We start from the raw sequence: 14301 nt of genomic DNA, 5'->3' as shown, positions 1-14301 counted from the left end.
TGAGGACAACTTTCCTTAGTGCATGCCAAAACAAGTTCTTGAATTTCAAATCATATAGATCATATAGCACATTCATACGAAAAACCAAAATTTTAAAATTGTCATTGGAACACAGCACTGCTTGAAGAGTGCCTGTTTTTGCAAATAAAGTAAGCCATAGTGAGTCTGGCCTTATAACTTTTCCCTCACACAAGAACTTTTTAATCTCATGGAGCATGGCTATTATCGTAGTTTGGGTTATTCTCATAGTTTAGAATTGATATAATAGCACAAATGGTTGAGTGTTGGTCATGCAATCTGCATGTCAAGAGTTCAATAACTGCACGAAGCTGTTTTTTTATAAAACACTTCAATAATAGCTGTATCAGTTCTTCAGTTGTACAGTTTTAAGCCAAATTGAAAGATCAGAGTTTCATTTCAAATAGATTTGGTTCTTTGTTGATTTTGTTGTAAATTTCATCAGGTTCAGCATAGACTAATGCTGCATGTACATAACCAATTATTTGTCATTAACTTTAGACCAATGTTTGTAACTTCCAATTTCTTTCACAAATAAGTGCATCAACCAATCTACATTGGCAATTGGCAATATGTGCAAAAATGTCATTTTTATTGGTTATTAGGGCATGCTGGATTGTTCCGTGTAAGAATATGGTGCTGCAATCATATGCTGCGAATGGTTCTTGCAAAACCGTTCAATTATTTGCAAATTAGAAATTTTCAAAATACAGTTTGGCTGAGTTTTAAACATTTTTATTCAGCCAAACATTAAAGTTTTTTTCAATTTTTCAGCTGGGCAAAAATTTGACAAAAGCTTACTCAAATTTTAGCTAGCAAATCTTTACAACTTTTTTCTTCTTTTTTTGCATGTAAGAAAAAACATCATTTTGTTGATGCCAATACCAATAACTTTGCTGCCAATGCCAAGATCAATTTGTACGCTCGTACATACATATGTACTTACGCTTGTACATACAAACGTATGTACATATGTACGTTTGTACATTTGTACATACGTATGTACGTACGTACATACATTCAACTACTCTCCACTTACCATTGTATTTGTATCGTTGTCTCTCATGACCAGGACCGCACCGTCGGTTCGAATCTACTGATGCAAATGTGTAGCCTTGGGACTTAGACTTCTTCACTTTGCTGCTTCCATTCTCAGCAACCTTTACACTGGAGTTGTCACCCATGCTGTAGACAGGTTACAGCTTGTTGAGTACATCAGACAATTATGCATTTACTTAGTGTATCAGTTCAGCCCCTTTTTTGACATGGATAGCTGCCAAAAGTGGCTTTTTGCAGTTCAAATGCTTAATACTTTGAAGCCAGAACTCTATATATATATATATATATATATATATATATATATATATATATATATATATATATATATATATATATATATATATATATATATATATATGTCTATGTATATAAACCACAATGTTTTTCTGTCATTGTTCATCTATTCAGTAATAGGGCTAAGTTCCAGAAACAAAAAACGTGCTATGTACTGGATTTGAACTTGGTACTGGGGCAATTCGAACATGGAGGTAGCAAACATGGGTAGCCAATTGAGCACAGCAATTAATAATAGTGAAGATATTCACTGCATCCATTAAAGTACACTTAACGTCGTTGTGTCACACGTAACGATTACCAGCTGACCTCATGGCTGAATACCTATTGTTGCATGAGTAATAAAAACTGCTTATAAACAATCGCAGGTAATGTAGTGTAAAGTTAATGTAGTAGGTGAGGTAATGTAAGTAATGTTTGTTCATAAGTGGTTTTTATTACCCTTGCAACATCGGGCATTCAGTTAGTATAAATTTACTCTAATAAGCGTCAGCCCATCCGTCTGTCTGAAGGCATATTTATAGGTTTAAAAAAAATTTTTTAAGCAGCTGTTAGATTTTGAGTCTTCCTTAAAAAGGTCTGCTGTGAATATTATTCGTCATTTGCTGCGACATCGTTAAGAAAATAAATCTAACTGTTGTTAGTTGTTTGCAGCTACATCTTCAGGGAGTTAATTGTAGCAACTACAGTATCAGTTGCCAATATCAACTACCGATGTAATTGTATGTAGTTCCTTGACTGCAGCAATTAAGGACTATTCGCTACTCTATATTTTAGGAGTTCATTGCATCGATCCCTTTCCATTTGCTAGAACAACTTTAAGGAGTTAGCTGTAGAAACTACCTACTGTTGGTTACTTCGTTTTAAGTAGTCAACTGTAGCAATTACAGCATCAACCATGTAATAGTAATTCTAGTTGACAGCAGCAATTACTATTTCCAGCTCCATGTTTAATGAGTATGCTGAAGCAATTATTAATATTTGCAGCAAATAATTTAAGGAGTTACCTGTATCATCTACTTACCATTCACATTACTATTGTAAATTGATTAACTGCAGTAGCTGTTACCTGCAGTGACTGCAGCAACTTTTTTACCTTTCATGTTTATTATTATTGTTTGCAACTACGTATTTAAGAGATTAGCAGTAGCAGTTATTTATCATGTGCAGCTCTACCTTTAAGAAGTTAACTGTAACAGTTACTTACCATGTGCGGCTCTATCTTTAAGGAGTTAGCTGTAGTAATTACTTACCATTTGCAGCTCTACCTTTAAGGATTTAGCTGTACTAGTTACTTACCGTTAGCAGCTATACCATTAAGGAGTTAACTGTAACGGTTACTTACCATTTGCAGCTCTACCATTAAGGAGTTAACTGTAGCAGTAATTACTTACAGGTTGCAGCCACATCTATGGTTTCTATCTCAGAGCTTGTTACTTGGCTGACTTGTACAGATTGAATGACAATTGAATTTACAGACTGAGTGATAAGTAAGCTTTATAGATCATTAGCAATCAATATTATTCAGCTGTTGCCCATTCATTCACCTGCTGATGATGCCAAATGAGGACAAGCTTCATAAGTCCTACTTAAATGTTCCATAAGAGAAACATAAGGATGATGCAAAACAATGATCCATTTTATTTTAACATCTGTTACAGGGCTCGTCATTAGCTAAAATTATAAGCCTATCATAGTAGAATATGGACAGGTTTTTTTATAAAATTAGGCTTAAATATAACTGTGTCCTTTGTGTAACTATTTGAATTGAAAGTTTTTTATTATTTAGTCAATATGAAAAAGCCTTGTTTGATCTCTTGTTGCCTTAGAACAGCATCTACATAGAGCTGGGCTTCCCTATTGAGGGTATGAGATGTTGTTGGCAAGGGGTGCGAGATGTTGTTCGCAGGGGTGCAAGAATCAATTGTGAAGATGAAAGAAGTGTATTTGTCATCGCAACAACTTGTCTATGTGAATCCAGATTTTTATATTTTTTATATATCAAAACTGAAAATGATCCCCGCATCTCACTTACACTGAAACGTGTTTTGATCACATAATAGCAGAAAAGAAGCTGGAAAGGTCAAAGATCATAAAATGAGTTGTTTTCTATATGTTGCTGCTGTGTGAAAACATTAGAATCTTTTTACAATGCTATTCCAGTAACATATTGTTTTTATATATTCCAAATATGTCTGTTTTTCACTAGGTTTTGAGCCTTTTTTGTTCCATTAAAAACAAGGATAGTCCTCATTAGTCATAAAAACGAGGGGTGAGAGATTGTCTTAAGCAGTCATAGGGGGTCCAGCAATGAATAGGGAAGTGCTGACATAACAGCCTTAAGTTGCATTATGTTGATTTGTTTTGAAGCTGCAGCTACAGTTGAACCTTTAGGGCCACTGATACAAAGCAGGGTAAATATACAGAACAGGAGTTTGCGTACATTATAGGTACACAGTTCTATTTTCTGTTGTACAACAGACAATCTTATAACAAAAAACTTCTTTATTGCAAATTTCACTTAAAGTAAAGAATTTATGTAAAGATTTTGTTTCATATTATAGAAGAAATTTCATACAACGTAAAGCATCAAATAGGTGCAAGTTACCAAATTCGATTTCAATTATGAGAGTACCATACTTAGCCTTAAAAATATCGTTTTCTCTCTTGCCACACTTGGGAAAGAAAACGACGCATTATATTGTATTAATATTATATATAGTATAAATATATATACTATAGTATATATTATAGTATACTAGTATATATACTATATTATATATACTAGTACCCTTACAGTCCAACCCGATATGAGATGCTGGATTGTGGTTAGTGTCCCACACCTGACCATTTCATCGAAACCTGCCAACAGGTGTGCCGATGAAGCAAAGAGAAAAGTATTTCACTCGCAGAACTCTTAGATTTAAATCAAAGAGAAAGGTCATGAACTTATTAACCAACATTAGCTACACCTATTATGATTGGCCAGTCCTAAATACCAATGACCGCGCTGCTGGAGAAACCTTTTATCTGATAATCTTGTTACTCATGTGATTCTAATCATATCATTTATTGTTAATAGTGTTACATTGAAGTATAACCGCTCAATTTCTTAACTAAAGCAGGTTTAAAGTGAGTTTACACAAAATTTTAATAGATTTTATCAGAATTTATCTGCAATTATCATTTGCAATTGTTTTTTTGATGTTTGAGGTAATCTGACAGCCAGGGTATTCCAAGATTAAAGTCACCAAAACTTTGTGCTAAACTTGTTGAATCTAGGTTAGCTGTAAAAGTAATTTCCTTGCCATGCATGTGAACATAGCTTTTCATGAAAATAGCATGTATTTTGCCAGATCTAAGTGTGACCTCGGCTTTAACGACAGTTGGAAGCAGGTGATCTTGTAAGAAAAAACACCTGTCGAGATACCCAATAAACATGCATGTAAACATAGCTTTTCATAGAAACAGCATGTACTTTGTGCAAGATTCTAATGTCCATTTAGCTTTGATGACAGTCGCAAGCAAGTGACTTTGTGAGAGGTTTCTCAATCTCCTACTGCCCAAGGCGTAAAGATAATGTATAAACTGACTGTGTTTGCTATAATCATCAGTGATTCGCTTGAACTGAGTTGGCATCATTTGCAGACAACAACCCAATAGCAGGGTGTGATTATTTTTTATCATTCACACATCTTTTAGTTATCCAGGTTATTGTTAAACCCTTACTCCATCCTACTAGTAATTAGTTTGTAACTGAATATGGATATGTTCAGTAGTAGGCCTACGCTTTATTGCCGTTAGTTGTTTCATGTTGAATTCTATTGGTCAATTCTTAACGTAAACAGAACTCATGGCTCAACTAGCTGGTGTAAGCATGCGAAGAGCATGTTAGTTTGTATTGCAATTAGCACCCCTACAATCTAATGTGCCTGCTAGATCATCAGGTGTAATAATTATGTGTACAATTATTCCCAAAGGCACCAAGGTGGTTGAGTAGAGCAGATGGTAGAGTGTCCACCAAGTAACCTGAATGTCTGAGTTTGATTCTCGCATGATGCAATATCTTTTGCTAACCTCTAGGCATTGCTTCAGATGGACAGACTCTTATTCTAGTAAATATTTTCTATACTAAGTAGTTTTTTTCAAGAACTAAATAGTTTTCTAGGACTTTACTCTTTAAACATTGACTACTGAGACATCAGAAGTTATCATCTAAGAATAGAGAAAATATGGGAACGTTGGCTTTAATTAAAAAGGGAATAATTTTATTTCCCAAATGCACCGTAAGATGTGAAACAGAAACTGAAAGCTTTATAAAGTCTTCCTGTATGAAGTCTGAAGCACAGGTTATGCCAAAAAAAAAGATTGTAGAATGCTACAAGGGAGATTTTCTGATGATGTGTTGTTCGTAGCCACGGTGATTAGTTTATATGAAGTAAAAGAAGCGGATACATAAAAATCTTTTATAATTTTTTATCAAAAAAATTGGAACAAACAGTATATATTTTTTCACTATCAGGTAACACATGCTACTGTTTACAATGGTATAAAGATGGAGTTGTATATACCGTTAATGGTTATATAATTTGCCCGATAGCGCTGCAATCATATATAATGCTACAACCATGATCTCTTTCATCATATAACTGCACTAAGGAAACAGAAGTATTCAAACCTCGCAATAAAGCACTTTAAGCAAATTACTTTCATTTCCTGTTTGGCTTTCATTGCTTCAGGGTCTGTTGATCAGCTGCTGTTGAAAGCCTTTAGTAAAGGCAGTCACTGTCCTTATTTGCTAATCATATTTGAAAGCTTTCTATACTAGTACATTGACTGATTGACGAGCCGTGAGAGATCGTCATGTGTAATAAGTATGTACACAATTATTCCAAACTGCAAGAAGTTGGTTGATTTGTTTAGTTGGTAGTGTGCCAGGCTGCTAAGCCGAATATGAGAGTTCCAACCCTGGGTGATACAAGTTTTTTTTCCAATATCTAAACTTCGCTCCGGACAGACAGACAGACAGCTCGTATTATAGTAAAGACTAGATGAATGTCTGGTGTTACGTGAGAATTAAAAAACAGCTTATAAACAGTGGCAGTCAATGTAGTTGCCATTGGCTAATTTGAGTAAGCTAGTATACCTATTGCTAAATTTCTTAACAAGAGCCGCAAGAGCAAGCTTTAATGACGATGTGTGTAACCCAGAGTAGCTATGCATATTTTAGCCCATATAGTTAGTCATATCGTACAATAAATCCATTGCATGTTGTGTAGCCTAATGGGTTGGCTTCTTGCCTTGTGAACGAGAGGTTTGGAGTTCAAGTCTTGTAGATATAGATTTCATTGCTAGATTATAATCACTATAGCTGGACAGGTCAACGACAAAGTCTGAGACTTGTTCATACATGTAATTATAGGTTACTAGTTGTGCTACCCAGTGTTGCCCAAGTAATGAAAAACTCTTTGGACAGAAAATTTATTTGTATTTAATATATTACAACATTTGCCATTTTAACCTTCAAACTACATATCATGAAAAAAGTGTTTTGTGTAGTTGAAATAAATTGAGAGAAAATAAAAACAACTGTAAAGGTTTACAAACAACTTTTAAACTTGGTATCATGAAAAAAAATGTTTCATGCAGGTCAAATAAATTAAAAAAAATAGAACGACTCTAAAAAAAGTCTAGATGTAAATGCAAAATAATTAGCAAGTGATAGCTAAATTTAGTCGGCTTTGCTAGGATTACAATAGAAGATGATTCTATAATGATACAATTAATACAAACTGAGAAAACATAATAAAAATACTGAATATGTTGGATTAATAATAACAATTCGTGCATAGAGGTATGTGTATAAAAAGCTTACTGTTTCACCAGAAGCTATCCATCAAAACTTTGAATACGACGATACTCGTACCTCTTGATATTGGTACAAATGTAAAAATGAGATATCGTACTGTCTATGTTGAGGCTTTCCCACGGAGATGATAAAATTGTTCGCGTAAGAAGAATTAGCCTTGACTCCAAATATAGTAATTAAACCTTACGAAAAATATTTCTTAACACGTCATGACAAATTTGTCCTACTGTGAAATGAAAAATTCCATATAATTCTGGAATCTTTTTAAAGTAGTCTTATTTAGTTTATTAAGCTAGTCTAAACCAAACACTGAATAGCTCTACATACCTGATACACTAGTAGCCGCTCACTTCACAATCTAATGAGTACAAAGTCACTGATATAGCTCGTAAGTATTTGTAATCGTGTTCCACAATTACCAGGGGAACTGAAGTCAATATCCTCAAACCATAAAGCTGACAAGTGATTTAAAGGAAGAGAAATTAACTCTATACCTTCCGCTAGTTGACCAACAAAAGGCTCGATTGATGAGAGACGTTGTTACAAGGCCGGCACTGAAAAGTATACAGGCCACAAAGTATACCACCAGCCCGCATATTGAGTTAATGTTCTATTATGTGTGTGAAAGGTTATGGCATCCAATGTTAAATGTCAACTGTCCTGTGTTACAAGCGGGCAGGCGAGTATGAATGATGCTGGTTACAACTATATGTTGATGGCAGCTTGCTATAAATGGCAGTGTTTGACGTTATGTTTGACGTTATGTTTGATGTTGTCTGTCTCGCATTCTGTCTCGTATTGGCTGTCATGGCTGGAGGCATTTAGAAAATAAAACAGGATAAACTATTTGATATCAAAGATGAACTCGCATAAAATCTTACAAGATTTTATTAGAAAATATTGAAACTTTTTTATCATTTGTGATTTTTTTTATGTTGGAGGTGGTCTGACTGCCTGAATGTTTCAAAGTTAAAATCACAAAACTTGATAGCGGTTAAAATGCTCTGAAGAAAAAATGTGTGCAAAATGGCATCATTAGCTGCTATAATTAATATCGGCTATTGCGTTTAAGCGGCAGCTTTTCTATTCTGTTGGTCTCTTTGCAACTAAAGACATCATAGTCATGTTTTTGCTTGATCCAGGGATTTTAATCACACTCAAGTTTTGTCCAAAACATCAAAACGATAGCAAATGATAAAAATGCTGATAATTTCTGATAAAATCTACTAAAACTTTTTGTAAGTTGGATGTTAACTGCATCAGCTAGTGAATCGCTAAAGATAAAATATTTGAAGATGGTGAACCATTATGCCATCTTCTTTTTTATGTTAGGTAAAAAAATCCTATCACCAATCACATCACAAAATCTTTGAACAGGTTACCTTATCCCAAACTTGCTCATTTCTGTTTTTGTGTTACTGGTTTCAAAATCCTGCATACACTATACCCAGAATATTTGTACTTATCCTTTTACATATATGACAAACATTGTTTTCTATTCTGTGACACCAACATACCACAGCCATCATCATATGTTTCAGTTTATGAACTTTCAATTAATACAACCTTCAACTTACTAAACGACTCCTCCATAACACCATTAGATTATTAACATTTAAAACATTTGTTCATCTCACTAAATAATTCTTGATTTGTGTCTTCTCATTTTTGTTTAGTCATGTGACGAAAAACATCATTTTGGTCATGATTACTAATGCCAATAAAATGTTACACATACATTATATATTATATTTTCATTTTAATTGTTATTTAAGTCACAAGTTATCTCTACCTGGCAGTCTTGTGACTGCCAGGTAGAGATGGAATTCCTGGTCGAGACGGAGAATAAGGTAAAACTTTATGATTGGCTTTTCAATGTTCAGAGTTTGTGAGTCTGATTTGTGAGCAGAAATCTAAAAAAGCAAAAGCCCGGCCTGTCAACAGTTGTCAGCTGCCAATTATCAGCTGCCAATGAAATACATTTTGATCAAATGTGCTACTGAAACTCAAGTAGTGCAGCAAAATACTTCTCTGCAGTCTACCTTTTTGCTCCACTTGTGTTAGCATGTGACTAAATGCTCAAGAAACCCACAGACTGATCATTGGTCAGTATTTAGTTTTCTATACACAGTAAAACTACCAAAAAGTAGTTAGATTAGCTAGCTGCCATTGAATCTCTACAAATAAAACTTGGTAATTTGTATAATTACTTGAAAATTAAAAGAATAAATCTCATGTACTTTACTTTTGCAATATTGCTCATCATTTTAAAATATAACTCTTCATACTAAAACTTTTGTAACAGATTCTCATTGTTTAACATAAATGTTTAAGCTAATTAGTAAGTTTCAGATTTCATAATTTATGATTTGCGGTGAGTGGAAACATTTTACTTTTTCCAGGTCATCATTAACTTTGTGTTAAGCTGAACTATATTAAAATTATTTTATTCCTTCACGCATCAATTTTCTTACTATCAATAAACACATCAAGTATAAATATCAAAGTTTGTCTATATATCTGTTCAGCTATGGCGATTAAAGTCTAGCAATGCAAAATTCGTAGTGCAAAATATTTTTATAAGTCATCAGTATTTAAGTTTTCACTGTATGACCTATGATCTATGACCTATGTATGACTATTGCGAAAGATGATAGGTCAGTCTATCTGCTGACCACAAAACAGGATGCTCTGCGACCTTTTATAATAAATAGGCAGTATAACAGAGCTCTCACTGAGATACCTGTACTGACAAATCAGTGAAACTTGTAGATTTTTAAAAATTACAACACGAGAAATTCTCTAAACACCAGCAACTAGAAGGTATGATAAAAGCATTTTCTCATATATGCACATATGTACACACATATATGCACATATGTACACACATATATGCACATATGTGCCTATGCACAGGAGTACATAGGCATATGAACGTATGCAAACATACATATGTGCAAATGCATATATCCATATCCATATGCAATATGTAATATATTATGTATGATATACATTCATAATATATTATTTCATCCATTTTAATCGTTATGGAAGTTGCAGCCATATGCAATTAGATATTGCATATGGATATGTGCATTTGCACATATGTATGTTGGCATACGTGCATATGTGCCTATGTATTCCTGTGCATAGGCACATATGTGCATATATGTGTGTACATACGTATGTGCATATATACATATACTCATTTACATACATATGTGCATATATGTTAATAACATTATTTTTAAATTATATAGTTTAACAAAGTTGCATGCATCTTACAAAAAAAATGAAAATCTTAGTCATACATAGGCTGAGGATAACCTAATATCTGCAGGCAACGTGCTCAACAACTTAAATTGTAAATGTTTGTCGACAACAAATGTGTTGGCTTTGTTGTAGGATGGGCTAGATTTGTAGCTTCAATGTGTGTTGTTTTATTCTAATCTGTAAATGGTTGACACTAGTTTTTAAACATAGGATTAGAAGTTGTCTTTGAAATGTGATGACAACTCTAGTATTATATACTGCATTTTACTTTTGTAGCAATTTTTTAAGTTAAAAACCGAATTATTCAGAACAGTTGTCTATGAATCATAGACGCATTTCTACATATATATGCACATGTGTGTATGTACATATGCATGTACATGTAAATATGTATATATGCACCTATGTACATACACATATATGCCTGTGTACATGATTACATAGGCATATGTATGTATGCAAAAATACATATGTGCAAATACACATATCCATTTGTACGTATATATGTGCACGAGTACATACGCATATGTATACACATGTACATATAAATATATATGTTTATATGCATTTTATGCGACTGTAGGAGTGGAGACAGAGAAGTAAAAATTTAGGTCACGTTAAGCAATTAGGGAGATAGCTATAGCTGTAGTGATCCTAATATCAGCATTTACCAATTGGCAGCGCTTTTGTATTTGATTGACTGGCTATGAATTTAGGAAGCTATGACTGGATTCAGTAATTACACATCATCAAACGAACAACCGCATGACTTCATTATTCAATTAAAGACAGGCAATGCGCTTGGCAAGGAGTTTTCTGGTTGAATGTACGCATTGCATGTCAGTTACAGCACAAAAATCATGCCCAGATACCGTAAAGATTGAATTTGAACACCATGGCGCTCTATTTTTAACCTTTTAAAATTTTTAATTTATTCTTTATTAGAGGTGATGTTCAAATAAAGGGTGGCATCGTATTTTCCAAATAGCTCGTCAGAATTTTGGGAAGATTCATTTTACCCTTTCACAGGCGAAGCATATGTCGCCTATATTTTACACTTTTCTTCGGACAGGGCGACATTAACTCTTTTGGATAAAAAAAATTTGATAACTTTCCTCCAACTTCTCAATGTTTTTTTAATAAATACGCATTAAGAAATAGAAAAATATCTCTACCAGTTGATACCTATTGCTCGAAATTGACCTGTGACGATATTATACCCTTTGCCCTGCTTTGCAGTTTATTGGAGATTTCAATTTTTTATTTCATTCTAAATTTGAAGGCATATTTCTATTTTAAAATTATATTTAAAGGTTGAACTGCAACAAAATTCACATTACCGTTATTTAATATGAAAAGATTCACCATGTCTTACTCTGTTGTGTTGTAGGTGCAAAATATGTGGAAAGGTGATTACAAGCTCTTAAAAGCTCAAAAACGAACAGAAAAGCGCAGCCACACGAGACCGCCATAGTTTGGATTCTCTTTCCAAAACGGCTCAAATGTGATGTAGTTGTGAGAGATGGTTTCTGTTTAAACTTTCACGCAACCTTATTCGTCGAAATATTTTCACAAATATACTTCACGCATTCAATAAAACTATGTCTATCGTTCTTACGCATCTATTTCATCGTCATCGTAATGCTGTCACCTTTAGCAGTGATATCTTATAACTTACCATAAAAATTCGTTTAATTTTTTAGCCTTAGCTTGAAGGAGTACATATCATTGTCTGATAATCATGACGAGCCTGTTGGTCACTTGTGATAATCGAAAAGTGCTGCAGAAATTATTTGCGAAGTATTGGGTCACATGATTAGACCAAATCAGAACAAAACTGTAAAGTAGCGAGCATCTATATTTGATACGGGGTCTTCGGTAAAACCCGAAGTGTTTGCCATAAACTAGTGCTATGAGAAGTTTTATATTGAGCCTTTTATTGGTCTTTCACTTCACGTGACAAGACAATAATCAAATTTCATGGTTACGTCATCGAAATAAAGAGATTCCAATCTACGACGGCTTTTGGTTTTTGAGCTTTCAAGTGCTTGTAATCACATTTCCACATATTTGGCACCTACAACACAACAGAGTAAGACATGGTGAATCTTTTGATACCAAATAACTGTAATGTGAATTTTATTGCAAGTCAACCTTTAACAATGTTGCATAAAAGCTCATTGCATTCATTGATATGATTGCTACAGTTTGCAGCCAAAACTGGCTTTTCTTGTGCGATAGATGGGAAATTGAGAACGTCGATCCATAGTAAGCTACATGTATATATAACCACTATGATGCTATCAAATAATATGCTATAAATCTGCAAATTTATAAGTTATGTAATACCTAGCTGTGCGACCTGGCGTTACCCAGGCAATAAAACATTATTTGGTCAGAAAATTGATTTGTATTAATGGTAACATATAACAAAATTTGGCATGCTAACTTTCGAACTTCATACCATGAGGAAAACGTTTCGTGCAGGTCAAAATTTAAATTTAAAAAAAAACAAAATGACTTTACAAAGGTTGAGATGTAAATGTGAATGTATGTAAACGTATTACTGAAAATAATAGCTATATTAAGTCAGCTTTGCTACGATTACAATAAAAAATGATTCGGTAATGATACAATTAATACAGACTGAGAAAACCAAATAAAAATCTCACATATGTAGAATTAATAATAACAATTCTTGCATAGAAGTGTGTGTATAAAAAAGGGTACTGTTCCACCAGAAGCTATCCATCAAATCTTTGAATACGACGATACGGAGACAATATAAGTGTTCGCACAAGAAAAATTGGCCTTGACCCCAGATATAGTAATTAACCTTACAAAAAATATTTCTTAACAGGGGCATCGGAACGCATGGTCGCATCAGCAAAATAATCAGTGTGCGCTATTAATAGCTGAACGGACCTACAGACGACATACGACCAACTGTGAGAAATATATACATGTATATATAGATAATCTTATCAAATGCTACAAATATATATTCATGAACAAATAACATAAACAAACCATATTTATAATACATGCATAAACAAAAATTAACACTTTTGAAACTAAAATATCTGCATCGTTTGCTTGGCCAGTTCCGTTCTGATTGTTGCCTTCTTTTGGACCCATTTCAACTTCTTCTAGCTGTTTAATACCTTCCAGTGTCTTTTGACCTCAACTTTTCTTCTGCGTTGATGAACTAGTCAATACTAGCATCCAAACAACTTTTTAGCCGTGCAAAACTTTTCCCCGCAGCTATTTAGAATACACCCGTCGTGCAGATAAAGAGAAACTGCATTTAATCTTACACATGCACGCTAAGCAGAAGTCGTAGCCTCAAACTAGTAGTACAGATTCCATTGTAAATGTTAGACGATTTTTCACATGCGTTGAAGTATCAAGACCGAATTAAACAAAGAACTACTATTAGCCTGATACAGGTATTAATTATTTATATAGTGCTGCTGTCAAAGTTTTAACGAAAAACCTTGAAGCATTGGAGTTAAAAAATGGGCTTCAATACAAGCAATAACAACGAAAGAATAATTGTTAATGATGTAACTGAGTCATTATTAGTACCATTTTGTGAAAAAATTTTTGCTGATCACTGATGTGTTTGTAAAGATCAAAAAATGTCAAAATGACGCTCAAATAGAGGTGGCGTTCAATTAAAGAGTGGTGCTCTATTTTCCAACCATTCTCCTATAGTGGTGCTCAAATAGAGGTGGCCTTCAAATAAAGGTGGCATTCAAATAGAGGTTTTACGGTACCTTCTCTGG

General features: G+C 33.8%; 1 protein-coding gene across 1 annotated transcript in view; it reads right to left on the bottom strand.

Moving 5' to 3' along the window:
- LOC137396152 (ras-related protein Rab-27A-like) overlaps nucleotides 1–7748 on the bottom strand; it is a 51942-nt gene extending 44194 nt beyond the window's left edge. The window contains exons 1-2 of the mRNA XM_068082305.1: nucleotides 7568–7748; nucleotides 1058–1203 (exon numbers count right to left, since the gene is read on the bottom strand). Coding sequence (XP_067938406.1) covers nucleotides 1058–1202 — 145 coding nt within the window. The 5' untranslated portion in view covers nucleotide 1203; nucleotides 7568–7748. The remainder of the gene's footprint in view (nucleotides 1–1057; nucleotides 1204–7567) is intronic.
- Nucleotides 7749–14301: the final 6553 nt, after the last annotated feature.

This window comes from Watersipora subatra, chromosome 5 (genome assembly GCF_963576615.1).
Source record: "Watersipora subatra chromosome 5, tzWatSuba1.1, whole genome shotgun sequence".
Lineage (NCBI taxonomy): Eukaryota > Metazoa > Bryozoa > Gymnolaemata > Cheilostomatida > Watersiporidae > Watersipora > Watersipora subatra.
The sequence above is the reverse complement of the archived record's forward strand: the minus strand, read 5'-3'. Positions and strand labels throughout refer to the sequence as shown.